At 36.9% G+C, this 25019-nt stretch overlaps 3 protein-coding genes across 6 annotated transcripts; 2 read left to right on the forward strand and 1 right to left on the reverse strand.

Annotated features, from left to right (window-relative positions):
- Positions 1–479: 479 nt before the first annotated feature.
- LOC141813106 (uncharacterized) lies at positions 480–6638 on the reverse strand. 4 transcript variants are annotated; one of them, XM_074701008.1, is made up of 9 exons: positions 6553–6605; positions 6356–6417; positions 5995–6284; positions 3205–3276; positions 2604–2668; positions 2383–2536; positions 1645–1728; positions 1473–1562; positions 480–685 (listed from the first exon to the last, which is right to left on the reverse strand). In XM_074701008.1, the coding sequence occupies exons 3-9, from the start codon at positions 6238–6240 to the stop codon at positions 557–559; spliced, it is 840 nt and encodes a 279-aa protein (XP_074557109.1). In that variant the 5' UTR covers positions 6241–6284; positions 6356–6417; positions 6553–6605; the 3' UTR covers positions 480–556. The 4 variants fall into 4 exon arrangements, with proteins under 4 accessions (XP_074557109.1, XP_074557108.1, XP_074557107.1 ...); XM_074701007.1 differs by having other exon boundaries at positions 5995–6281; positions 6553–6604; XM_074701006.1 differs by lacking the exon at positions 6356–6417 and having other exon boundaries at positions 5995–6281; positions 6553–6638.
- An 8897-nt stretch (positions 6639–15535) lies between these two features.
- Positions 15536–19995, forward strand: LOC141813974 (beta-1,3-galactosyltransferase GALT1-like). The gene is given in 8 exon segments (XM_074701978.1): positions 15536–16289; positions 16956–17191; positions 17293–17574; positions 18543–18671; positions 18754–18933; positions 19520–19627; positions 19787–19832; positions 19835–19995. Coding segments are annotated over 8 exon segments (1896 nt in total).
- A 2199-nt stretch (positions 19996–22194) lies between these two features.
- LOC141813928 (E3 ubiquitin-protein ligase MPSR1-like) lies at positions 22195–24718 on the forward strand. The gene is made up of 2 exons (XM_074701937.1): positions 22195–23016; positions 24539–24718. The coding sequence occupies exon 1, from the start codon at positions 22278–22280 to the stop codon at positions 23010–23012; it is 735 nt and encodes a 244-aa protein (XP_074558038.1). The 5' UTR covers positions 22195–22277; the 3' UTR covers positions 23013–23016; positions 24539–24718.
- Positions 24719–25019: the final 301 nt, after the last annotated feature.

The following is a 25019-nucleotide window of genomic DNA, read 5'->3' on the forward strand; positions in this document are numbered from 1 at the left end:
TCACTTCTTTATCATCTCACCATAAACTCATGGGCAAATAAGCTAACTTTTCTTCATCGTTTGGTGCGTCATTAATTAACGTGGCATTTAATCAACCTACTTGTCCACGTGTGTTTAATGACCGGAACACATTCATAGCTTATTTATTAGTTTCAATAAATCCTAATCTTTTAAAAATAAATATTAATTTCCATTAATATCTCTCTTATCTTTTAATTAAAAAAATATTTTATTTATAACTTCCTATCTATTCTCTTTATTTATTTATAACTTGAAACAACTTGATAACACAGATTAATCTATGCGATTTAATAATTTATGATGTAATGATGATTTCATTAAGTTTAATGTAAACTCTCATTTTCTTCATGCAATTTATTTACGAAAGGAATAAAAAAAGACATTAAATCATCTTTCCATAAAAAAATTAAAAAAGAAAAGGAAATGCACGATAGCGAGGAGGAAGTTCTAAGTCGACATTTACAAAATCATAAAGAGAATATATATATGAAGGGAAGAAATTGAGTCGAGTAGAATGCTACATACGAAGTTACATCTATGAGTCTGGCTCTGGGTCTTGGTGAGGAGTGGCCGGGGAGTCGGGTGCTAATGTGAGGTGCAAGCCTCTTTGTCGACCGGACTGCAATATGAAGGCCAATTCAGTCGCTGCCAAAGCCGCTGCTTCCTGCACATTGTCGCCCGACATAACGCAATACTTCAGTACAGAAAATCATTTAATTGAAGAAGAGAATGATCAACGAAGAATTAGTTAACAATGAAATAAGAATAAAATTTATTTATATATAAATGAAAATATAATAGAGGATCGAAACCAATAACATAGAAGGATCTATATAACCGATAATCAATGATAAATTAGGATAAAATTCATTTGAATATAAATAACAATATAATAGTAGATCAAAACTATGGAGTAGGATGATTCATATAACCAACATCACTCTATGAGATAAAGGCCTAATAGTTGTTGTATCCTTTTTGATGGTTTAACTTTTGGTCATAGTTCTTTCATTACAATAGGTTCTTGGAATCCATGTGCAATTGATATTCAATTGATCTTTAACTTATATCTAATTGTATCGATAATCATTTGGTTTGTTCGGATGGAATCAAAGCTACAGGCTCCGGATCAATCAGGTGTGGCAGGCTTAGATCTAGGATCCTATCTCTCTTGGGTGGTGCTGGAACTCAGATGACAAGAAGTTGTTCCGATGAAAAGGATTGAAATTTAGTAAGTGCACAAATTATCGTTGTGAATTACCAACAGCTGAGAAAGACTATCCGTATACTGCATGATGACCTTTGTTTTGCAATTCAAAGATATGAAGCTAAAAATGGGGGAAAACAAATCAAAATTAACTATCCATGCTTAAAAGGTTAGAAGTTTCAGCCAAATATTGTTCGTAGTGGGGTAAAAGAATTGGAGAGTTCAATATTTGACGAGTCCTGACCTGTCTCTGACGCCGGCGTTGCAAGATGCTTATAGCCCAAGCCATGACATAGAATGGCAAGAGAAATCCAGCAGCCCGTAGGAGAAAAAGCTGAAAACAATCACTAGGTATCATGAAGACTTGGAAGAAGCTAGATCGAAGAAAAACATATTAGATTGAAAGTTTGACATACTGAAAAGTATGCGGAAGCATCATCCTCATCTCCATTAGCATTGGTAAGAGACATTGCATGTCTCAACAACAAAAGAGCCATCAGCTGCAACAGAGATTAGAAAAGAAAAAAAATCACATGCTTGCAAACAAAATAAAAAGGTTTATTAGTGTTTTATATTAAAAACAATGCATAAGGTTGTGAAAAAATATATAGTTCTATAGAAAGGAATTCCTAGATAGAGAAATTGAATCAAGATTAAAAATGAAAAACAGAGTTCCTTAATGCTGTTCTGTATCTGATCCTCTGAGAAGTAAAAGTGTGCTACTGACTTCCTACATTACTCATGTGCATCAATATTTTTAGATATTGACTAAACAATTACAACGGATCTCTGTTTAACCCAAAGATATCATAGACAATGGCAAAAACATAAAAACATTTAAACTGTTCAAGATCTTATTTACAGATCAACATAGCGGCCATCTACTCTATCGTTCCAGCAGACAACCAAAATATACAAAAAACAAATTAATAATTTGGTTGTTTTTAATTAAAACAGTGCTTACTGTATCATTCAAGCAGAACATAAAATTCAAAATGAAAATAGCTCACAGAAACTTAATGAGCAGTAAAATTAAGACAGCACTAGTGTGGTTGTCAATGGGTTGCAACGACTAGATAAACTGAAAGGTATTAACAACATGTGATGCATGAAAGCAGTAAGACTTGCTAATTCAACATCAACTATAGGCTTACAATTAGAGCAGCAGAGCGGCAAAAAGCAGCACCACTGGCATTTGTAGCATACTCGTCATATTCATCATCAACAAGTTGGCGGCGTGCTGCTGCCATTGCTAAGACCCGAGGGTCATGAAAATCCAAAGGAGAACCTGCAATTATCCAACCACCACTATTTGGAAGAAAATGTAAGAATATGGAAGTCAGCACAAGATATAGGAATATTTAAGACAACATACTTGATGTCTATTCTGGTCTCATCAGGAGTGGCTCGTGGTGGCGCTGTGTACCCAGGTTTATATTGCTGCAAACCATGGAAAAGGGCTCATTATTATCAACGTAGCCATCATCATCAAGCCATGTAAGTCCCGACAATTAGAGTTGGTTCATTAAAGTAGTTTTCAAATGAATGTGTGCTACCGTCATAATCATTCTTTCACGACACGTATGGAAGCACTTAGTCAACACAGATTAGCACTTAGAAAATCAATGTGTACCCAGTGCCAAGATGAAATGACAGAACCTAGGTAGAAGACAGCCTAAAGCATGAGCAGGTTAAGGTTAACTCACATCATATGATCACTAAAGTATCGTGCATAAACCTGGAGGACTTTAGGGACTTCATATGCTATAGAATGTCTGATAAACCAATGAATTATAATGTCAAAAAATATAAACTGCAATGTCACCAAATTCATGAAGGAATGTTTTCAATTAAAAAATAAAAAATTTGCCATTATAAGGACAGAATATATTCAATTGTATAATCCTTTAAAAAGAACCTGAATGAGGATACACAGAGGAGAATACTGAGAAACTACCACCAGAACTGGGACTCACCTCATGGCAAATCTCACAGGTTATATCGCCCTTCTCATTGCACCAACGTTGCACACATGCCCTATGGGCGTACTGCATAAATGTAAAATTTCAAGAATGTAAAATTCCAAGAACTTCTTAGACACATGTAAAACAGCCAAATCATTATCATATAAAACAATGTGAGAAATAAAGAATGTATAATAACTAGTTGCTTTAACTACACATATAGTGTCAGTAAAATGTAGGATCATTGTACTAATTGAGTCCTTTTAAGTTATTTGGATCAGTCTATTCCGATAAAAAAACAAAGGGTTATTCCAACATCATTTCAGTATAAAGAAGTAGCAAAGAGCAGTCATAATCTCTAAAACTTGAAGATACAAAAGATTGCAAAATTTCATAAGAATAATCCCATTCAGCTGAGCTTCAAATAATAACAGATCTAGAAAGAAGAATGGTGGATTGGAGTACAACTTACATAACACATTCGTCTGATATTAGGAGTAACTTTAAATTATTATCAAGTGTAATGGCTCTATGAGATTGAAATGGTCAGAAACAAGGAATAAGAGCAACCGATCTACATCTTCTGTTTCTATTGCAATCTAGATATAGCGACTAAAACAAGAAATTATCCTCAATTGACTATTTCTGGCATCCTTTCTTGTTTGGTACCACTCGGTCTAATCTGTAAAGTTACTTTGAACTATGATCCAACTATCCACTTGAATGATGTTATGAATGCATTCATTCTCAGTGATTAGATCATTGCATCAAGAGGGACCTAAGATCAGCTTTGACATAATATGGAGGAATTTGTCTTGAAGCCTTGTATGCTGAGGGCTCAATTGGACAATCCACTAGATCCAGTAACTAACTATCCAATGCGCAGTCTAGGTGGGTTAGACGAGAGACTCATCTTTCAACATCAATTTGAATACCTTAATTGCTGTCCACTACAACTTTTACATAACCCTTTCAACTGGCTATGACAAGATTTGACTATTAAACTCAGGAGATTGTACTTGACTTGGAACTGGATCAAGTTTCCTTTGACAACATGCAAGGCTGGCATGTTTGTCTCATTCCTAATTTGAATAAAAACACATTTAGAGGAGTCCCTAATAATATCAATCGCCTTGAGGAAAATAGAGTAAAAGGAAAGAGGTTTGCTACAAATTCTGAGGCCCTCTAGATGAAAAGTTGAAAATTAAGGGGTCAATCTAGCACAAATTAATCTGCACTAAATGAATTAGTCCTTAAGAATCGCAATCAACAAAGCATCACAGGGAGCGGAGGGTGACCAAGTGTGATTGTGAATAGGAATAACTTGCAAACCGTTTTGATTTTTTTTAATGTTGACCAAGTCCTTTGAGATAAAAATTTTCTTGACACAGTCTAGCCATTTCATAAATATATTTAGAGAAATGAAACTCGTCTCACTTTGATGTTTGTAAATTTTTCTCTTTTTAATTATGTTATGTAGGATAAAGTTGTTGTCATGTGATTTGGTAGTCACGAATTCGAGTCGCAGAAACACTCTTGCAATACAATGTAAGACTGCGTACCATAGACTTTTCTTGGGACTACACATTGGCAGGAGCTTCGTGCATCGGACTGTCCTTTTTTATGGGTTACTTTCTTCTTTAGAAGTAAAAAAGGAAAAGGTAGAAACTTCCATGAAAAAGCAGAACAACACAAGAAAAATCCAAATATGTAAAGAAGAAATTTTTGTGTCTATATTTCACCATCCAAGGTATTAAATGGTATTAGTTCCTCTATCGGTAGCTTGACTGTTGGTTTCCAACTAGTTGTTTATGCATTTTCGTGACTTCAATGCAAGAAGAAAGTAATAGTCTCGTTTATCTGAAAACATTTTTAAGGAGAGATAATAATCAACTCAATTTTTGACAAATCATCTAACCATAAAAAACTATAAGAAATTTGTAGGAAAATGCAAGATAAATAGCCATATTCTACATGCTTGAAGATTGAGTCAAATGACTTGCTAATGAGCACATTAAATTGACTCGTTTGCATATTCCTAGATCCATTTTTCCACAAGGTTCATCTATTTACTAGTATCAAGATCACTTACTGCAAAAATGAATACATGAAAGAGAAGAAACAACTAGCCAGAGAAATTTTTTGAAGCAAATAAAAGAACAAAATGCAATATAAAGTGGGACGGTGGCATGCTTGATCTGTTAGAACCTATGAAGTAGATTAGCAAACAAAAATATTGGAAGAAAAAAACTCCATGGGAATCAGTTGCATGACATTGGTTTTGACAAAAATAAAGAAACATAATCATTGTCAGTTTTTTCCTTGAAGTAAGGAACTTAGCACCATCATGTCATTTTTCTCACAACTACTTGGAATTCATACCCCTCTAGAGTACTATGTGAAGCTATGTAACTAGTAATAAATATTCAAATTAATTGAATCATTTTTGTGTCGACATCATGCAATTTTCTCCCAATTATTTAGAATCAGATACATGAATGTGATTCCTCTAACAAGCTCTATGTTTCAAGTTAATTAAATCGCCTTTGCAATCATTTATCTTATTCTACTTCTAACATCTTCTATTTGAATATTTTTCACTCTTCTAAATATAAAATCCATTAGTTTGCATTTAAACATGTCTCTACCATCTCAATAATTGGCATTTTATCATCTATTGAAGCTACAACTAATTCCACTTGATTGAAGAGGAAGGAGACTAAAATAACTAAGATATATTGAACCGATTGGCATGATTAAAGAATTCAAATCAAGAAAGCAAAACGATCAAAATTTACAAACCTTCAGACTACCACTGCAAGCGCATGGGGCCTCCAAGTTCTTAAGGTGATCCTCCTCTTGGCAGATGCGGCAGTCTACCATCTGAATAAGAGGTTCTTCTTCCTCAGAAACCTTGATATTCTCCTTTTCTTCCCCAGAGACGGTACCAGATTCCGAAGATGGCGTCGAATCCTCCTCTCTTGCTATCGTTTCAGTAGTTTCGGGTGCGATCAAGCGGTCAACATGCAACACCACATGATCGCCCATTACCTTCTTTCTTTAAAACCAAAATTCCTTCTTAAATGTTCCTGCTATTCACAAAACCCGATTACAAAGGAACTAGTTTGTTAATCAATAGCCAAAGTCCAGAATATCTATATACAAATTGTTTCCGCAAGTGTTCATCAAGAAGCAAAGGACGGCAAGGAATCGAACAGCAACAACCTAAACGCAACCGCGCAAATCGAACCAGATTACAAACGGCGATCGGCCGAAAAAAACACAACGAAGGCACGATATAGAGCACTACAGATACCAAAACCTAATCGAGAGGAGAAAGGAGGAGGAGCAATCGCAGACCTGTCGACGACTTCAGAATCGAGGCGTGGACTTCGTCGCGAGATCGTCGATGGATTTGGGGCAAACCATCCCTTGTTGGTTAGCTCTTTTATATGCAATTAATTCCATCGGTTCTCCCCCCTAGTGGACCATGGTTTCCTGTGTGAGTCTTTAGTACTCGTTATTTCTTGCCCATTTTTATACCGCACCTTCTATTGGACGCAGAAGTGGTCCGGCCCATGTGCTTCGATTTAAAGATACCGGCGCGTTGGGTAGATTGGAAAGTTCTGGAACCGTGACTAACGGAGGGGAAGAAGTAGGCGAAGAATTGACGGTGCCGTCAAGTGTTGACGGCGACTTTGGCAGCGCCGTTGCCGCGTCGTCCGAGACGCGTTCTGCCACCCGCGACATACGGCTCTGACAGTGGGAAGTGGGGGCCACCGAGGCGCCGGGTGAACGACACCGGGTGCATGAGGCGGAGCAGGTGAAAGCTGGAGGGTCCGTTTTACATTTTCTTTTTCTATATTTTTATTTTTAAATTTTTTAATATTTTTATTAATTTGACTTTTGAAGTAATTAAGCAATTCAGGCCGGCTTAGAATGACTCGACCAGGTCTCACCCTTAGTTACGATCTATTGTGAGATATTTTTTTTCGTTTATGGAATTAAAAATTTGATACATTAATTATTAGACGGAGATACATTTATACTTTTGAATTTATACGACGACGACGAACTGGAGTAGAGATCGTCCTAGAATATTTAAATTGTCAAAAAAAAAAAAAAATCTTACTCAACGGCCGACCTACAGTTACGGGTCGAGATCCAACACTCTTGACACATTTATTTTTAAATAATATATATAATTTTGATATTATGTGCATTTTAAAATGCATTATTATTTCCAACATCATATTTGGAGCACTCAAAAGTATTCCGAGCACCTAAAATAATATTATTTTTTATTTTTTATTTATAATTAAATTGTTTAAAAAAATGTTATGATTTAAAAGTTAAATTATAATATTAAACATAAAAAATTTAGTTGCTCACGGAATGTATCAAATTAGAACACCCTGATAAACTTCCATGAGTAATTAATTTTTTTTATTTAAAATTTTTTTCATACTTAATATCATAAGGTAATTCTTAAATCTTAATGGAGAAATTTTAAATAATTTAATCATAAATAAATAAATAATGACTTATTTACTGTTTTCAGACACACAGTTAGTCTAGAAAAAATTAGAATTCGTTATTCCAGCAATCTCATAATCATATGTGAGAAGGTAAATTAAGAAATTGCAGTTGATTACGACAGATAAAAGCATCGCAAAAATTGATCCACTAAACATAGGTGGGCGAATATATGACGTCCCCAAAGCATAACTGAGTTAGTTACAACACCCAATTACAGTTTCTCGAATTACCTTCTCATAAATTGATAGTGGGATTGATCGTGTGGGACCACTAAGATGACAAATTACATTGTTTACAGAAGAAAAAGCGAATATATGACGAACATTATAATAAAGGACAGTTACATGGTCCCCATAATTGATAAATATGATTTGAGGAATAATCAGTATGATCTCGAGATAAATAGAAATGTATGAGAACAGAAATAAATTTTGAATACATGTTGATTTTTCTCCGAGATCATGATTTTTCTCGAGGAATTAAAAATTATGGCAAAAGACAAAAGATGATCTTTTATTTTTCAACTCATCATAAAGGATATTCATTTTGTTTTTTTTTATCAAAAAAATTTTACATTTTACCGTTGAGCAGTATATAGTTACCTAAATGACTTCAGTATTAGTTTTTCTATTTAAATTTTGAATCAGTCAGAGATATTCGTAGTTATTATAATATAAATTTTTATTTATGTTGTAATAGCTATATATAATCGTTGTGATATAAATTTTTATTTATATTATAGCAATTATGAAATCGAATTCTTATTATTTTTATTTATATTATAGTAATTACTATTTCATAATTATTATAATATATTCCATTGATTTAGAAAAATAGATGAGAAGATAATAATACTGAACAGTATTAAAGGACAATGAAGAAAGTATACACAATTAAATAGTAAAATGAGATAACTATTAAAAAAATTAAAATGGGATGTGATTGTGAGGATTTAAAAAATACCTTCTTGATTTTTGCCTTGGAAATTATATACGTATTTTATATAGAAAATTAGAACATGCCGCTGAATATGTTATAGTTCTAATTTTTATATTTCAAATTAATTTATTAAATACTTATATTTGATGTTTTAGCACATATATTTGGACAACTAAAACCCAAAAATGTTTAATTTATCATATTTTAAAACTTATTCATAAATTGGCTTGTTTGCCCAAACAAAATCATAATAAGGTCCATATCTATAGTCCACGTCTCGCTGCCACGTGTCCCTTCAAGGAAATTTATGTCTCAGGCCGTGGGCCCCACTCGAAATGTAATGACAGAGAAGATTCCTGTTTGTACCTATTGCATACCTTCGTTGTGATTGCCTGTCGTGACGGTAAGAAGATTAGTTAGTCGTGGAAATTCAGGTCTCAGGCCGTTGGCCCAATCGAAATGTAATGACAAAGAGGATTGTTCTTGTACCCATTCTCATACCTTCGTTGTGATTGCCAGTCGTGACGGTGAGGGATTAGTTTGTCGTTCTTTCTCAATGGAAGACCGGCATCAAAAACACTGACGCTCTTTTCGACTTTGACTGCGGGGCCCACTCCGATTACTCGTCAGTACCAGGTTTCCATTGGTCCCTTGCAAGTGGGGCCCGCTCCAGATCTGTCGGTAGGTTTGGAGATGGGTCCGCTAAATAGTTCGTTACTTACGTGTTTCAAACCCGACAATTCTACCTGCCACTCCGTCGGAGAAGTTCTGGGGACCACATTATAAGCGAATCAGCAGGCGGGTGGATACGGCGAGATGGCGAAGCCGCAGTCGATCCCGATTCGCCGAGGTCGTGCGGGCGTGGGTCAGTTGGCGAACGCGACTCATGCAATTTCTTAACTGCAAATCCCTCCAATCAATCGATCAATCAATTAATTATTAATATTTAAATTCTTATACTTGAAAAAAGAAAAATGGAGAAGAAGTCGAAGAAAATATAGACTTACTTTATCATCTCGGTGCGCTTACCGTCGCGAAGATACTCAATATACACCATGCACTTTACCTTTTATGAACACGTGTCTTGGTCAGTTAAAAGTCTTTTACCTTCACCGGATGCGTCTCTGACTCGCCGCTGATTTATTTTTGAATTATGATACGAATATTTCTGTTTCTTTCTTTCTTTCTCTCCCTCGTCTTTGTTTCTGTACTCGCACAACGTCGCTCGATTCTTCTCGATGCTTCGGCGTGGAAAAGGCGAGTCACGGAGAGGTTTCACCTCGTCGCCTGCTCGAGGGCTGAATGCGGTATGATTCTTCTGCCGTTCCCGTGTTCGATCTCGTCTGTGCTTTCTTCCCCCTTCTGTTTTCAGCCAGATTTGACGCGGAATGCTGCGTTGTTTTGTTGGTTTTGCAATTTTTTTTCCCTAATTGATGTGATATTCGTTCATTCGAGCAACGCATTTTTGCTCAATCTACTGCGTTGTCACCTTACTGTGGGAGTTTTTAAGTAGCTTTGTTCGCAGTTGCTTTAGTGTTCAAAGACACTAACAGCCTATGAGATCGAGCCTAATTGTCGTAATTTACTTCCTTTGGCCACTGATCTCTCTCAGATTCTGAGGTATGGTTACCTATATCTCCCTTGCGCTTAGAGATCGGTGTTTCTTTTGTAGAAAAGGAAGGGATATTGAATCTGCTTATTATTATTATTTTTCGTATTTATTTTGGCTTGGGCGCAATTTTGAGCTAAGTTTAGGTGGTTGGGGCGACACTATTTCAGAAATTGAAAAAGAGGGATTGGTGAGCAGCAGTAAGTTGTGAGAAAATGATGAGTCCAACAGACACCTATAGATGTAGGCAAAATGTCTTACTCTTTGCACTCTATAAGAAAATTGATAGTGTGTTACTAGTTCGAAATTTGGATTACTGTATAAAAGGTCTTGACGATTTACTACTTGCAAGTAACGGAAGAGGAGGATGCTTAACAAGTGTTTTATGCTTTGTGTGTGGGCGTAAAATAATTGGTCATTGGTCATTGGTTCTTATTGTTTTGGAATGATCCTTTCTCGTTATAGCTTTTTGTAGTTAAACAGCTACTTACTATTTACATTTTGTTCTTTTGTTGCTTCTACTTCCATGCTTTGATTTTATTCCTTCTCAGTCATAGTAAGTGCTACCTTACTACTTTGTTTTATGGTTGTCAAAATCAGTTGATCTTGATTTGGATCAACTGAGATTGACATTCTCAAAGATCATCTTGCTATGTTTGTGAGATTGAGCATATGATGAGAACCCTTTAATGTTCCTTAGAATATCCTAGGAAGAAATCTAGTTGGATAAATTGATTGATTGTCAAGAAATCAGTTAAGATACCATGTGATTCAATAAAAAGAGGTGAAAGGGAGAGGGCACAACTGTGAGACTGGGTTCGAGCATGCAATGGCTGTAATGAGTCTCGGTTGTCTAAAAGTTCAAGCCATGGTTTTGCATATCTCACACAACTACTCTCGAACACAAGGCAGAAGCAAATTGGAGGAAGAACATTACTATAGCAACTGAGTGATTAAGGCGTTGCAAATGCAACAGTGTGATTGTCTTCTGCTTGAGGCTGATGAGGCAATGTTGTTTGTACCTTCAATTGGGAGGAATTAGGTAATTTTTAATTAAATTTGGGTTATTGACTTATTAAGTAGTCTGTTTATGTTATGTAATAACTTATCAGTTAATAATATATTAACCAATAACTTTTTTTGTAGGCTTTTTTTGTATTGTCAACTATATGGTGATCGTATGCTTTAGAAGTGCAATTAGATTAATGATTTAAAAAAAACCATCTAATTAGATTGGGAAGACCAAATTATGTACTTCTAAGTTATCTTTAACACATGTTGAGTTGTGTGCTTTTAGAGGTGCTTTATAAGCTTAGATGAGATAGCCACTATGTAGCATTTTGACTTGATAAATTAATGGGGTATGTCTCTCATCTAAGTAGATCTTGACTGTTGAAATAGATAGAGATAGAAAGAAAGAATAAAGAGAAAAGTAAAGAGAAGACAATTGCTTCATTGATTCTTTTCGCAGACTAACAAGCCAATATATACAGATTGTCAAAGTAATAAATGGAAAATACTATAATAAATATGATAATAAAAATATGGAGCTAGAGAGGAGGAGAGGAGGAAGAAAAGGAAAGAGAGGATTGTTACTATTAAGAAAAAGTGGAAGGTTTGCTGGCATTGACATTGCTAGAAGAATAAGAAGAGAAAGACTGAGAATGAGAAGAGAGGAAGATAAAGAGAGGGAAGAAGCTTGTTATCCTTGAAATTAAGGAGAAGGAAAGTGATGTTGCTTTTACTATGGGAAAAACAGGAAGAGGAAGAAGAAGAAATTGTAGTTGTGATTACTGGAATCCTGGTGCTTGAAAGGAAAAAGAGAAAGAAAAGAAGAGTTCTGCTCTTGGCCTAAAGAATAGGAAGGATGGTTACCGACGGCTGGAAGAGAGGCAAAGAACGAAGGGAGAGTCTGGGCCAACCTCCCAAGTAGAGGAAGGAAAAAAGAGAGGAGAGCAAGGCACGTGGACAAGGAGGAACTATAATAGGTGGCGGCGTTGAAGCAGAAGGAACTCTTTGGAAAGGAAGGAACTCTTTGAAAAGGCCAAAGAAATTTAGAATAAAGACAAAGGAGAGAAATTTAGAATAAACACATAGGCCGAAGAAATTTAGAATAAAGACTCGTTGAAACAGGTTTGTGTAGGGTTGTCAACAATGGAAGTTCAGTATGTGGTTTGTTCAACGGTTGTACAAGAAGCTGTATGGTTAAGAAGGTTCCTGAAGCAGCTGAAGATTGCTGAGAACAGTGGGAGTAGAGCTATCAAACGGGTCAATCCATAGATGGGTGGATTAACTCATTAGAAATCTATCATATGGCGGGGCGGGACGGGTTAACCCACTAACTTAGTGGGTGGATTTTCAACCCAACCCAACCCAAAGTGGGTTGCGAGTTAGGCTGGCCAACCTATGGGCCTATCAAAAATTTAAAAAATATTAAAAATATTAAAAATTTTAAGTTGAGATTATAGTTTAAACATGTCAAGTTGAAGTTTTTCAATTTGGATTGTGATTTAGACGGGTCAAGTCCACTAATCCATTGAGTTTTCTACTTTAATTTTAAATTTTTTAAAAAATAAATTTTCTCACTCGCGGGCCAACCTAAGCCCGCTGCGGCCGACCCACGTGGGTCGTGGGCTTAGGCGGATCGGCCCATCTGAATCCACTTTAAAATGGGTTGATAAAATTTCAACCTAACTCATCTAAATTATTTGACGGGGCAGGCCAATCCGATGGACCCAACCCAAATTGACAGCTTTAAGTGGGAGTCCTGTTATAGTGTACTGTGACAATCAAGCTGTTATAATTTTTTTAAGGATCCTAAATATCACAGCAAGGGAAAATACATAATATTAAGTATAATTTTGTAAGAGATATTGTTGACAAGAAAAAGATAGTTCTTGAGTATATCCCTACACGTGCTATGTTTATTGATTCTTTTATTAAGACATTGACTAAAAAGTCATTTCAAGGACATGTGAAGTCTTTGGGAGCATAATATATTGTAAAGACAATCAGATATTGTAAGATGATTGATTTTGAAATGCCATAATCTATTCAATATATATGTCTTTGTTACATTTAGATAAAATCTCAATAAAAATATTGACGGATTGAGATTCGTCCTCTCACATAGATAACTAATGAAGCTGTGAAAGGAGATATATCTGTAAGTTAGGGTCACCTTGATAGTTATATCAAAATGAGATAATTGTAAATTAATAATGATCAGAGTAAATATATCCACTATTTACTAAACTTGTTGATTGCCATATTAGAATTCATGAGTTAAATTCAGGATTAGACATTGAGAATGTCTAGATCAAAATATGTACTATGTTAAAATTAAAAAATGAAAAACATGTGCTCTTTAGTAGTAAAGAAAATAACATCGTAGTATATAATTTATACCACATGTGCTATAGCGACAATAAAGGTTGTAGGAGAATGAATCCTTACTTCTCTACTATGTGAGACCTTTAAGATTATAGGTTAATCTCAGTTTTACCATAATTGACTATTTAATTGTCCACTTGAAATTTTAATCAGGATCTACTACTTTATTATGTATTCTAATGACTATGGATGATTCGGTCTATGGAACATGACTAGAAAAATAACTGATTAAAATAAATAAATTCTAGTTAAAAAGGAAGATTAAAATAGATTTACATCTTTAATATTTATTCATTGGTTGACCAATTACATTTTTGTTGTGTACATAAAATGTGATTGTGAATAATTGTATTAATTAAAGATATTGAACATGCTCTTGATATAATAGTCATTATGAGGGTTTAGAAATGCTCATGTTCATGTTCATGTAAATGATTTAATCTAGGGTAAATACAAGATATCGATGTCTCCAATTTATCTTGAAGAGTGGCTATGTAAAGTGTAACAACTTTTTTAATATTAATTACTCAATATGTTTGCTGTCGCACGAACTATTTTTTTAAGTATCATTTGAATGTTTTTATTTGGTCTTTGTGACTTGATTTGAACAAGTGGAAGATGTTGGTAGTGGGGGGGGGGGGGGGGGGGGGGGGGGGGGGGGGGGGGGGGGGCAGTTGCCTGCCACTTCCCCTGCCCCCTCCCTCTCCACTCTCCCCTTTATTAAAAGTGTGCATCCAAGTGCAAGACAGAGAGGGAGAGATTAGTTTTGGAAAACTCCTGGTGTGAGACATCTTGCTTCTTTTGGAAAGAACAACATCCGACTTGAAAGGAAATTGATTCGTGAAAGCGTGAAGGGTTGTTCGTTGGTAATCATCCTTCCGATGACTAGCACGGTGAATAGAATCGATAAGGAATCACTGTAAGTGTTTACAAATTTCAATAAGATGCATTCAATTCAATAATAAGAAATATAGAAATAATGATAAATATGATTGCGATTGCAATCCAAACATAATAAATCATCAGTAATTGAAATCAATTTTTGATTAATATCCTCGACTGCTATCTTCAACAAAGCAAACCTAATTCATGGCATGTTGAGACATTGGTATGGGATGCTTAGGTGGTGGAAAATCCACCATTATGCCTTGCATGTTGACAATTATATATGTTTTTTGGGCTGAATTAAAGTTTGAATCTTGAAAGGATGTATTTTGTAGTTGTTGGACTCGATAAGTTTGTAAGTTAGATCTCTAATCTAAGAGTATGCTAGTTAATAATATACTTTTAATTAACTTCCATTCAATACTATTAATTTTTAGCTATTAATGTACATTAATATGCATTTTGTTGGGTCTTTTTACATGAAATTATTTAACTTCATTTTTTTTTTCTTAGTTTTTGTGATTGCTGCTGTATTCATAATTTCTATTTATTTAGGATGATACTTCATTTTCTGACTGTAAATTGGCAAAATAATGCCTTTACCAATCCTATTAATCATGTTTTTCCCCCAAGAACTCAAGAATTGAGAACCTAGTTATCTTCGTTTCTTATTTTTTTCCTTGGCATTAAAAATCCAGATGTGTGTAATTTTCCATATCATTTACTTTCATTAACATTCAAGTTAGTATTAACTCTAAGATATAACACTGACATTTTGTCTTAATGTTTTGCTCTTATCTTATGATCTATATGTAAGCACTAAATTCTATTTTATCATAGATGCAGGTGCTTTGACTTTTAAACTGTACATTATAATCAAAGACAATTCTGGATTTAAAGTGTAAACATCTGGCTTTCCAAAGGCCTGGATATGGGAATGATAGTATGATAATATATTTATAACTCAGTTTGTAAAAAATGAAGATATGGCCTGGAGGTGTTATATTAATTTTTCTATTCACCTTGTTGGTTTTACGATATGGGATATTGGAGAACACCCTAGCTGAAAGATTACTTCAAAGTCGCCTGTCTCATAATTCTTCAGAACAGCTTGAGTGGGTGGCTTCTGAAGACGCACCTGCAATCCAAAATCCAGGGGATGGTTATTCCATAGCTTCTGCCAATGAAATGACCCAGCATCTTTTTACGCCAATTAATCTCTCTGAGATAGGGAAATGGTCTTTGCAAACATGGTATCATTTGGGTCACCTAGCAAATCATTCTACCGGATTACCTCAAGCTATTGAGGCAATTGCGGAAGCTAGTTCTGCATGGGAAAGCCTTATGGCTGCAATAGAGGGCAAAACATCTAACAAAAGTAATCCGCAGAAAGACAAAGATAAGCAATGCCCTTATTCTATTAAAAATATGAATGCTTCAGAATTTGCTAATGACACATTTAAATTGAAAATTCCATGCGGCTTGATTCAAGGTTCTTCAATTACTCTCATTGGTACTCCTGAAGGTCTCCTTGGCAATTTCCGCATTGATTTAGTAGGAACAGCTCTTCCTGGGGAACCTGATCCTCCTATAATTTTTCACTACAATGTTCGTCTTCAAGGTGATAAATTAACAGAGGATCCAGTGATTGTCCAGAATGCTTGGTCTGCAACTAAAGATTGGGGTGCAGAGGAGCGTTGTCCTTCTTCAAATACTGATGGCAGTAAGAAAGGTAATCATTTTGAGCAAGTTGACGACATTATTAAGATGCTAATGTTAATGATTTGGTTGCACATAGTTTTTCATGAATATCGCTCTGAATTTAATTTATTTCACCTAGTAACATTTGGTTACTTTAACTTTGGTCATCTCTTGTATTCAGTTTTTTCAGAAGTTTCGTTCAAGTTTCTAAGTTCTAACAATCATTTAAAAAGAGCATAAAGTAATGGATTTTTGGTTCTGATTATCATGGAGATATCTCCTACACTTTTCTGTTGTCTGATTCAATTTAACTTTGATTCTTGCTATTTATTCAAACTACAAAAACTATTGCTCAAAGAGGCAGATTACCGAGTTTCTCTTCTTTGTTGATTAGTAGTGTTACTAGATCCTAGAAATTACTTAGTACTAGACAACTACAGCCGCCAAATGCCACATTTATTTGTTCAAGTAGCTCGGACTTGTGCTGTGATGACATGCAAATATCCTTTACACTCTGCCTGTTGCTGCTAATGCGGTGATAGACAGTATTATAACTTTGATGAATTTGTCTGTTGAAAATTTGGTGCTGAGGTTGGTGGAGATCTACTGGAAGATTTGGATTTGAAAGATCTAGTAATGCAGTATCCTCAATTATATTTCTTTTTTCTAATTGTTCCTGGTTCTTTGTTAGTTGCAGTGGATGATTTGGAGGGATGCAGTTCAATAGTCGGTAATGATGAAAATAGGGTTTTCATCTCAAATATGCATCACAATATTTCTAATTCTTTTTCACTCAATAAAGAGGGAGATAAGCGGAGAAAATATTTTCCCTTTAAGCAAGGATTTCTTTTCATTGCTACCATTAGAGTGGGCATAGAGGGAATCCAGATGACTGTAGATGGAAGACATATAACTTCCTTTGCATTCAGAGAAGTAATATACTACATTGAAAATTATCTGTTTATTATTTTCAAGTTGTTATGTAACTTTTGACAATTGTTTACGTCTTCTGTTTGACTTATTTGGCTTGTTAGAGCTTGGAGCCATGGCTTGTTAGTGAAGTAAGAATTTCAGGAGACATAAAGTTGATATCTATCCTTGCCAGTGGCTTACCTACATCTGAGGATTCTGAGCATGTTATCGATTTAGAATTGCTGAAGTCAAACCCCATAATTATGCACCAAGCTGTTCAACTTTTTATTGGCATCTTTTCAACTGCAAACAATTTCAAACAGAGAATGGCAGTTAGAAGGACATGGATGCAGTATGATGCTGTGAGGACTAGAGTAGTTGTTGTGCGGTTTTTTGTAGGCCTGGTGAGCAAGGCAGCTTTATCATTTCTGAATTCAATCAGCATCTCTTAAATGCAATTAGATCTCTCTTTGCTCTCTCTCTTCTCATCTCCTGTCTGGATCATCAGAAATAGTATATTATTTTAAATTATAAGTTGAAGTCAGTGCTTATGTCATAAATAAATATCAATATTAGTTCTTACAAGATGATGTTCCTACATAATAGTTTTTTGCAATTGTAAGAATTGACATTTGACAATAATCAAGTAACCGGAAGCAATGACTCTACTTTTTGTTTCTGAGGTCAAGGAGTTTGGATTTGATAATTTGGGTTGTTTTTGGAATATTACAGAGCACTTTGTCAGAAATTTCAGAGATTTGAAAATAAGTGAAGAGTGTGCATGATATGGAGCTAGGTTCGTCAGCCTAGCAAGAAAGGCATTTGTTGCCATTGGACATTGGCTTATACAATCTTAAAAGGAATCATTATACCTGAGTAATGCTATATGTTAACTTGGCACTATCTTGTTCATTTCATTTCAGTTCTATAATTAGGGACCTAGTCAATAGGTTCATGGGAATTTCTTACCAAGGAATATATGAAGAAGATTTGAATCCAACTATTAAGATGGCAAAGGTTAGGAAACCTGAGTGGAGCACTGCAATTGTTTTTAGATGATTAGGAATGCCATGGATATTGCTTTTAGAATAAAAACAATTCAGATTGGGTTTATTCTTTCCCTTGGACCAGACAGACAGTTTTACTTCTGAAGTTGTTGCATACTTGCATGTTCAATTTTTTATCCCTCTGATAGATTTCTTCTCCGTTATTTTCGAGAAAATTAATCCCAGTCCACATTATAGTTTGTGAATTTTTGTTGAGAGTTCGACTAAATAAACCACTCTTTTGTTCTCTTGGGTTCCATGATTGTAGTTTGTGTTGGTTTGCATACTTGGGTTACCTAAATCACGTGGTATGATTTATCATGCAGCATAAAAATCTAATGGTAAATGAGGAGCTATGGGATGAGGCAGGTACATATGGAGACATCCAATTGATGCCATTTGTGGATTATTATAGCTTAATTACCTTGAAAACCATTGCTATTTGTATTTACGGGGTAAGCTTGGACCTTTGTTTCTGAAGACCTACCTTCTTAATTTGATATTCTCTTATCTAAAATTTGTTACTTGTTTTGACAGACAAATATTGTATCAGCCAAATACATAATGAAAACAGATGATGATGCTTTTGTTCGTGTTGATGAGGTGCTTTCTTCGTTAGTGGGAATAAATATCACAAGCGGACTTTTATATGGCAGGATAAACTCATATGCACAACCTCACCGAAATGTGGAGAGCAAGTGGTACATTTCAATTCAGGTGATTCTTTATGCTTATTATTATACACAGAGTTCATGGTTTGAAATGCCCAATGTTGTGCGCCACAATCAAAATATATCATTCTGGTAAATTATCAAAAGTCGAAGTCGATACTGATGATCAACACAAGAAATCTCTCCTATGTTGCTAGTGTTGATCATTTCAATGAATATTGTGTTGTGCCTACACTTGACACACTTGCACACAGATGTGCAAATGATTTTCTTAAGGGAAAGATGTCCCTCTTATATTATGTGGTGAAAGTGTCCCTTCAACTCTTCAAGACACCCATCGAATTAAGAGCCTGTATTTTTTGACATTAAATTCAAATTACTAATGATAAAATCAGTTAGTTTTTTTTTTTTTTTTTGAGTTTTCATAATACAAAACACTATCAATCACCACCATCAAGACACCCATCTAGGTGGTTAGTGGAAGTGTTTTAATAGTTATTTACGTTCACAATTATACAAGTATTTTTTCTACTTTCCTCTTAATTTTGGGTTGCAATGGTTATATTTTTACCATCTGCCTAAAGTTTCTTCCGGAAACTAATGATCTCATTCAACTGCTAACATTCATGTAGGAATGGCCTGATGAGAAGTATCCCCCTTGGGCTCATGGTCCAGGATATGCAGTGTCCCACGACATTGCAGAATCAGTGTACAAGCAACACAAAGAGGGGAGTTTAAGGGTATCAGTGCAAACTGTTTAGATGTGACTTTTTTCTTGAAATATTGAAATACTAGGAACAATCTGTGCACTTAGAATTACTCATGCAGAATACGCCTCATAGTCCGTATGTTTCTTGTTACAGTCAGGATTCACTAAATGATAGGACCTTAACCTGCAGATGTTCAAGCTAGAGGACGTTGCAATGGGCATATGGATAGAAGAGATGAAAAGAAAGGATCAGATATTAAATATGTGAATGAAGAAAGGATTAATATTGATGGGTGTGAGGCTGGTTATGTCCTTGCTCATTACCAGGAACCTCGGGAAATGCTATGCCTGTGGCAGAAATTTCAGGAGACAAAACGACCAATATGTTGTGGGAAATAGGCTGGTTCAAAACAATGTCATCTTGGCTTGAAACTAAGAAGCTGGTTATGTTCTTGCTCATTACCAGGAACCTTGGGAAATGCTATGCCTGTGGCAGAAATTTCTGGAGACAAAATGAGCAAGATGTTGCGGGGAGTAGGCTAGTTCGAAACAATGTTTCTTGGCTTGAAACTAACACTGCATTCTTGTACCGGATGCTATTGCCTAAACTAATCCCCTTTGATGGCTGTCGAACTGCAGAGTTCAACATGGTTGACTGGTTGATGTTTCTTTGAGATATTGACATGATAAATTTCTGTAACTCTGATTTTAGAATGTGGTGTTATTCTAACCTTGGGGGAAGAGAAAGAGAGATTGTTACTCCAGTAAACTGATGCCATAATATATTCTCATCTGGTTATTATTCAAGGGAGAAGTTGCTTATGTAGTTGATAGTTGAATGGAGAGCGACCACAATGGTCCTACCTTGCTTGTTACAGTAAAATTCCTTGGAAAGTTTCACAAAGTTTAATGATTTCTTGGAGCTACAGTGACGATGCCATGATTTCTCTAGTTCATTCTTGATCATCAGTGTTTGACAGGTTTACTTTGTTACTTTGCTCTCTTCTTGCATGTTCTTAAAGTGTTCATGTCGTCTTATATTATGTTTCATCATAACTGAATCAATGCAGCCAAAAATTGTTGGCACCCCTCTCTACGCTGCTAAGATTCAATGCTACTTTCCTGTTTCAGATCTCTTGGACAGCAACTTAGGTGTCCTATGTATGATTTCAAGTGGATATCCAGAGAACACCAAGTCTCGGTAACACGAGCTTCACCGCCATCAGTACCCACTTGTATACTGTAAGTACTCTGCCTTTTCAAGATATCTTCAAAGGTTAAGTCACACTATGTATCCTTTGGTAGTAATCCCAACCCTAAGGACTAAGGAGGGATGACGATAAGATGTTTTCTATGGCCAGGCCATCTGTTTTGGAGCTTGTTTTTGGCGTTTCGAACCAAAGATGCTTCTATGAACAAATGGCTTCTTTTCTGATGTTGGAAACAGCAGATACCTCTCTTTGCTTCATAATGGAAGAACAGTTGTTGAAATAGTTGGCAATCTTATCTGTTTTCGTATCATTTATCCACTCACTGATTCAATTCAAGCCATTTGTTCATAGAGCTATTTACTCAGCTGTCTCAAATATTCATTTGCAGTCATAAAGAGTGGCTGATATCATCACTGAACTAAAACTCAGGTGATAACATGGTGTTGCTACGCTAGTGTTCATCCTTGGATCCATGTTCGATGATACTAAACGATGGAGCGAATAATGCACCGGGAGATGAGACGGTATGTTTACTCACTACTCTAGTAAGAATTTGTTGTGGTGTTTGTTAAAGGAAAGAGATTTTAGATTGTTTTATCTTTTCTGTAATTTAGGTTGAATCCACCAACTATAAAGAGACAATAGCGGCCCTACACGGTCGGCCCTTTGGCTCCACACGGTCAGTCCCACGACCATTTGTGAGGAAGTAAATCAAGAAATTGCAGTTGAGGTCACGACGCAGAACGCAAGAGGGTGTTCCCTGGCTTCGCCAATATTCGAACTATTACCCTCTTCTGCAATTCTGCTGAGTCGTAACCAATTCAGCTATACCCCGGTGGAGCAATTAGTTAATTATATTTCAAATATATATTGATATTATTATTTAGCATTAGTTGGTAGTTGTGTCCCTTTTTTGTGTTCTTGAAAAATTTAGAGGAAATATAGTGATTTTATTCTTTTTTTTTAAAAAAAATTAGTGTAATTTCATTAATTTTTTAAAATATTCTTTAAAATATTTAAATATCATTAATAAATGAGTGCCTTGAATTATAATATTTTAAAATTTATTTGTATCATGTCCTATTGAAAAGTTTGGCTTATAATCATGAATAGCCTAATTCGATTTGAATCGAACCGGTTCGCTATTTCGGCCGAATTTGTGGTTCGAATCCGCCTGGAGAAAATATCTTTTCCCACTCCTGCCGGCTGCCGCTCTCAATTATTATCATCGGGATGAGATCCGCTGTGCCACTACATGCGGGGTCCACCGCCACCGAAAAAAAAATATCTTCCTTGCGTTGTCCTACTACTGGCGGTTTCCAATGGTTCTCCAATTGGGAGACGGGTAGAAAATGGGTTGATTAGAATTGAGTTCCGCCTTCGACAGTTTTCTGAGCTCGTACAAGATGCTCGCCGTTCGAAGTGGAAGGGTCAGTTAGAGAAGTAGCACTCCTTGGGAGGCGGCGAGCGATGGCGGCGCAGGAAGAGGAGTCGTTGGCCGCGGCGACTGCTGAGGACGGCCTCGAGCGGCTCATCCGGAACGCCTTGAGCGAAGGGGAAGAAGGCAGGCCGCCTCGCTTCGTCCAGCTCATCCTTGGAGTGACGGGTTCGCCGCCGCAGGAAGCGGCGGAGGATTCCCAGCCGGCCGATCGGATCGTGCTCTTCAACCCCGTGACTCAAGGGATGGTGGTGCTGCGGGGGGACGCCGCGCTTGTGGCGGAGTTATTGTCCGAGAGCAGCGTGGGCGGAGGCCCACCCCCGGCGTCCAAGGCGTCGATCGAGGCGATGAGGACGGTGCGGGATGTGTTGGGAGAGGAGGAAGAGTGCCCGGTGTGCTTGGACGGGCTGGGTGGCGGAGGAGACGAGGCGGATGCGGTGAGGGAGATGCCGTGCCGGCATCGGTTCCACGAAGGGTGCATCGTGAAGTGGTTGGGCATACGCGGGTCGTGCCCCGTGTGCCGATTCCGGATGCCAGCGGAGGACGACGCCGGATCGAAGATGGTTGGTGGCGAGGGGCGCGGAGAAGCGGAGGGCAACGAGGTGGAAAGGAGTAGGAGGAGAAGGGGGCTTTGGGTCACCATCATCTACAGCGGCAGCCGGAGGAGCAGACGCAGCGATCTCGATCTACCCTCCTCGTCTTCGCCGGAAACATCAGAAGACGGCGGCGGAGGCGGCGGAAGAGACGGTGGTGTTGGAGCTATGTAGTCAGGTCGGTCAAAACCATTCTTCTCTTTCTTGTCCCATCTTTTCTGTGCTTTGCGTTGGAATAAAGATCGACTTTATCTCTGGATCCGTTTGAACCATTCTTTTCTTCCCTTGATCTCATCGACGCCAATATTCGAATTGGTTGCTGGAATGGCATTTGAATCATTTTGAAAGAAATCTACCAATCTTCTCCCATCCGTAACATCGAACTATTAGATACTTTTGTTGGATAATTCACCACGCTTGGAGTTTTGCTACCAAATCAATTACTATCAAAATTTGCAAATTTGTCAAAGTGATGTGATTTCTTGTTTCGTTCTTTTTCGATTGGATTCAATGGAATGATAACGATTGACAATGAACCATTTGAGCATTTGTTTTTTCTCGCATCAAATTCTACTCATTCCATATGCTAAGAATAATTCTCCAGCACATTACTGTGTTTGATTATCCATCACATGAATCTAAAACTCAACAAGAACCTGCTGTTGTCCAGTTCATATTTTTGTCTATTATATATTGCATTTAAGCTCTGTAAAAATTTATTATAGATCTGTAGCTTTGCTTTCATCTACCTGGTTCTTGTGCAGTGCTTTGAAACAGGGCACTTCTCTCCATCTCCCACCCATAGAAACATCTCGCGTTCTGTTCCATTACTTCACTGCTGAAGCATGGCCATAACATGATAAAATTAGAAGCAAGCTTACAGCTAAAGGCCACATCCTCTCTTGTATAGCTTCAGAACAAAGCTTTAAGAACAGAAGATGAATCAAGATTTCATCTTTGGTCCAGCGTGAGGAGGAGGAGGCAAATTGGTAGCCAGGAACGACTTGCCGGCCAAATTGGATAAGCAGAAGAGAGCGTAGCCGGCAAGTCATCCTTGGCTGCCAACTGTGACCTCATCCTCCCATGCAAGACCTCACATGATCCAAAACACGCTCGCGCACACACACTCACAGAGTGAGAGAGTAGTAAAGAATCTTTGTGTTCTCTACTGTGGCACAAGGAATAATTGCAGGAACGGGGAAGAACAAGTGTTAGAAAGGGGAGATGCCATTGGTGGGAGGGAACTTTCACAGGAGTTAGCCAATGGCGGGTGGAAGGTGAAGAGGGAGAAGCTTGTGGCGTTTAAATGGACGTGGAGTGGAGTTATGGACCAGCGGAGAAAGAAAGCAGGTGGGGCTTCATGGTTGCTTTGTGGTGTCCTAGGATGGTTTTAATGGTGCTTTGGTGTGTCCTAGGATTTGACAAAGCATGGCAGGAGCAGGAACAGTGGCAGGAGAAACCTATGAAAACTCTGTTCTCGACCAAGGTGGAAGCAAGATGCAATTGCATAGTACTGCAAATTCTTGGTCTTGTACTGTTTTTTTAAAAGTTAAGTGTCCTTTATGATGATTATTGTTATTTTAAATGCATGAAGTGTGTGATTGTTATGTTTTTTTTTATTTTAATTTGTTGGAGTTGTTCATCCCTGTTGTGAATGTAAGCATGCAAAAATCATTGACACTTTACTATCATTCATACAGATGGTCGAGAAGCATTTGAAGAGCATTGAAGATGAGAAGGGGATTGTAGCCACTGCTTAGATAATATTGAAAATAATGAAGTGAATAGCTTGTTGAAAGGCTTATGTGATTATCTATTTGTTTGAAGGAACTAGGGTTTTACTGTCAACTAGAGTGTTCCTAAGGCTTCATTATTCATCTTGTTCTCTGTATCCGTGTAAGTTTTCTTGTAATAACTTTTAGATTCTGAGTGAGGAAGAAACCATAAGCTTCGGCAAAGCACATCTAATGTTTCATAGGTAATGGAGAATCCCATTGAGATTCTCTAGATAAATCCAACTTCCGCAAAGCACATCATCTAATGAAGACGACATGGTTCAGCCATACGGGCATCCCATTAGGCACTCTCCAAGACTACTACACCCGATGTGCTTTTGTAGGAATCTATCCCATCGTCAAGCTTGCAAGTCAGTGACCCTTCAAACCAAGGACCTTGAGCCTA

Source organism: Curcuma longa, chromosome 20 (assembly GCF_044706935.1).
Source record: "Curcuma longa cultivar G26 ecotype Majalengka, Jawa Barat chromosome 20, ITB_CL_G26_1.1, whole genome shotgun sequence".
NCBI classification, from domain to species: Eukaryota; Viridiplantae; Streptophyta; class Magnoliopsida; order Zingiberales; family Zingiberaceae; genus Curcuma; species Curcuma longa.

Coding starts and splice junctions, on each gene's coding strand:
- LOC141813106 (XM_074701006.1), bottom strand. CDS start 6,240: ATGGGCGATCATGTGGTGTTGCATGTTGACCGCTTGATCGCACCCGAA. Junction 2,669..3,204: donor CCTGTGAGATTTGCCATGAG/GTGAGTCCCAGT, acceptor CATGGTTTGCAG/CAATATAAACCTGGGTACAC. Junction 2,537..2,603: donor GAGACCAGAATAGACATCAA/GTATGTTGTCTT, acceptor TCTTCCAAATAG/TGGTGGTTGGATAATTGCAG.
- LOC141813928 (XM_074701937.1), top strand. CDS start 22,278: ATGGCGGCGCAGGAAGAGGAGTCGTTGGCCGCGGCGACTGCTGAGGAC.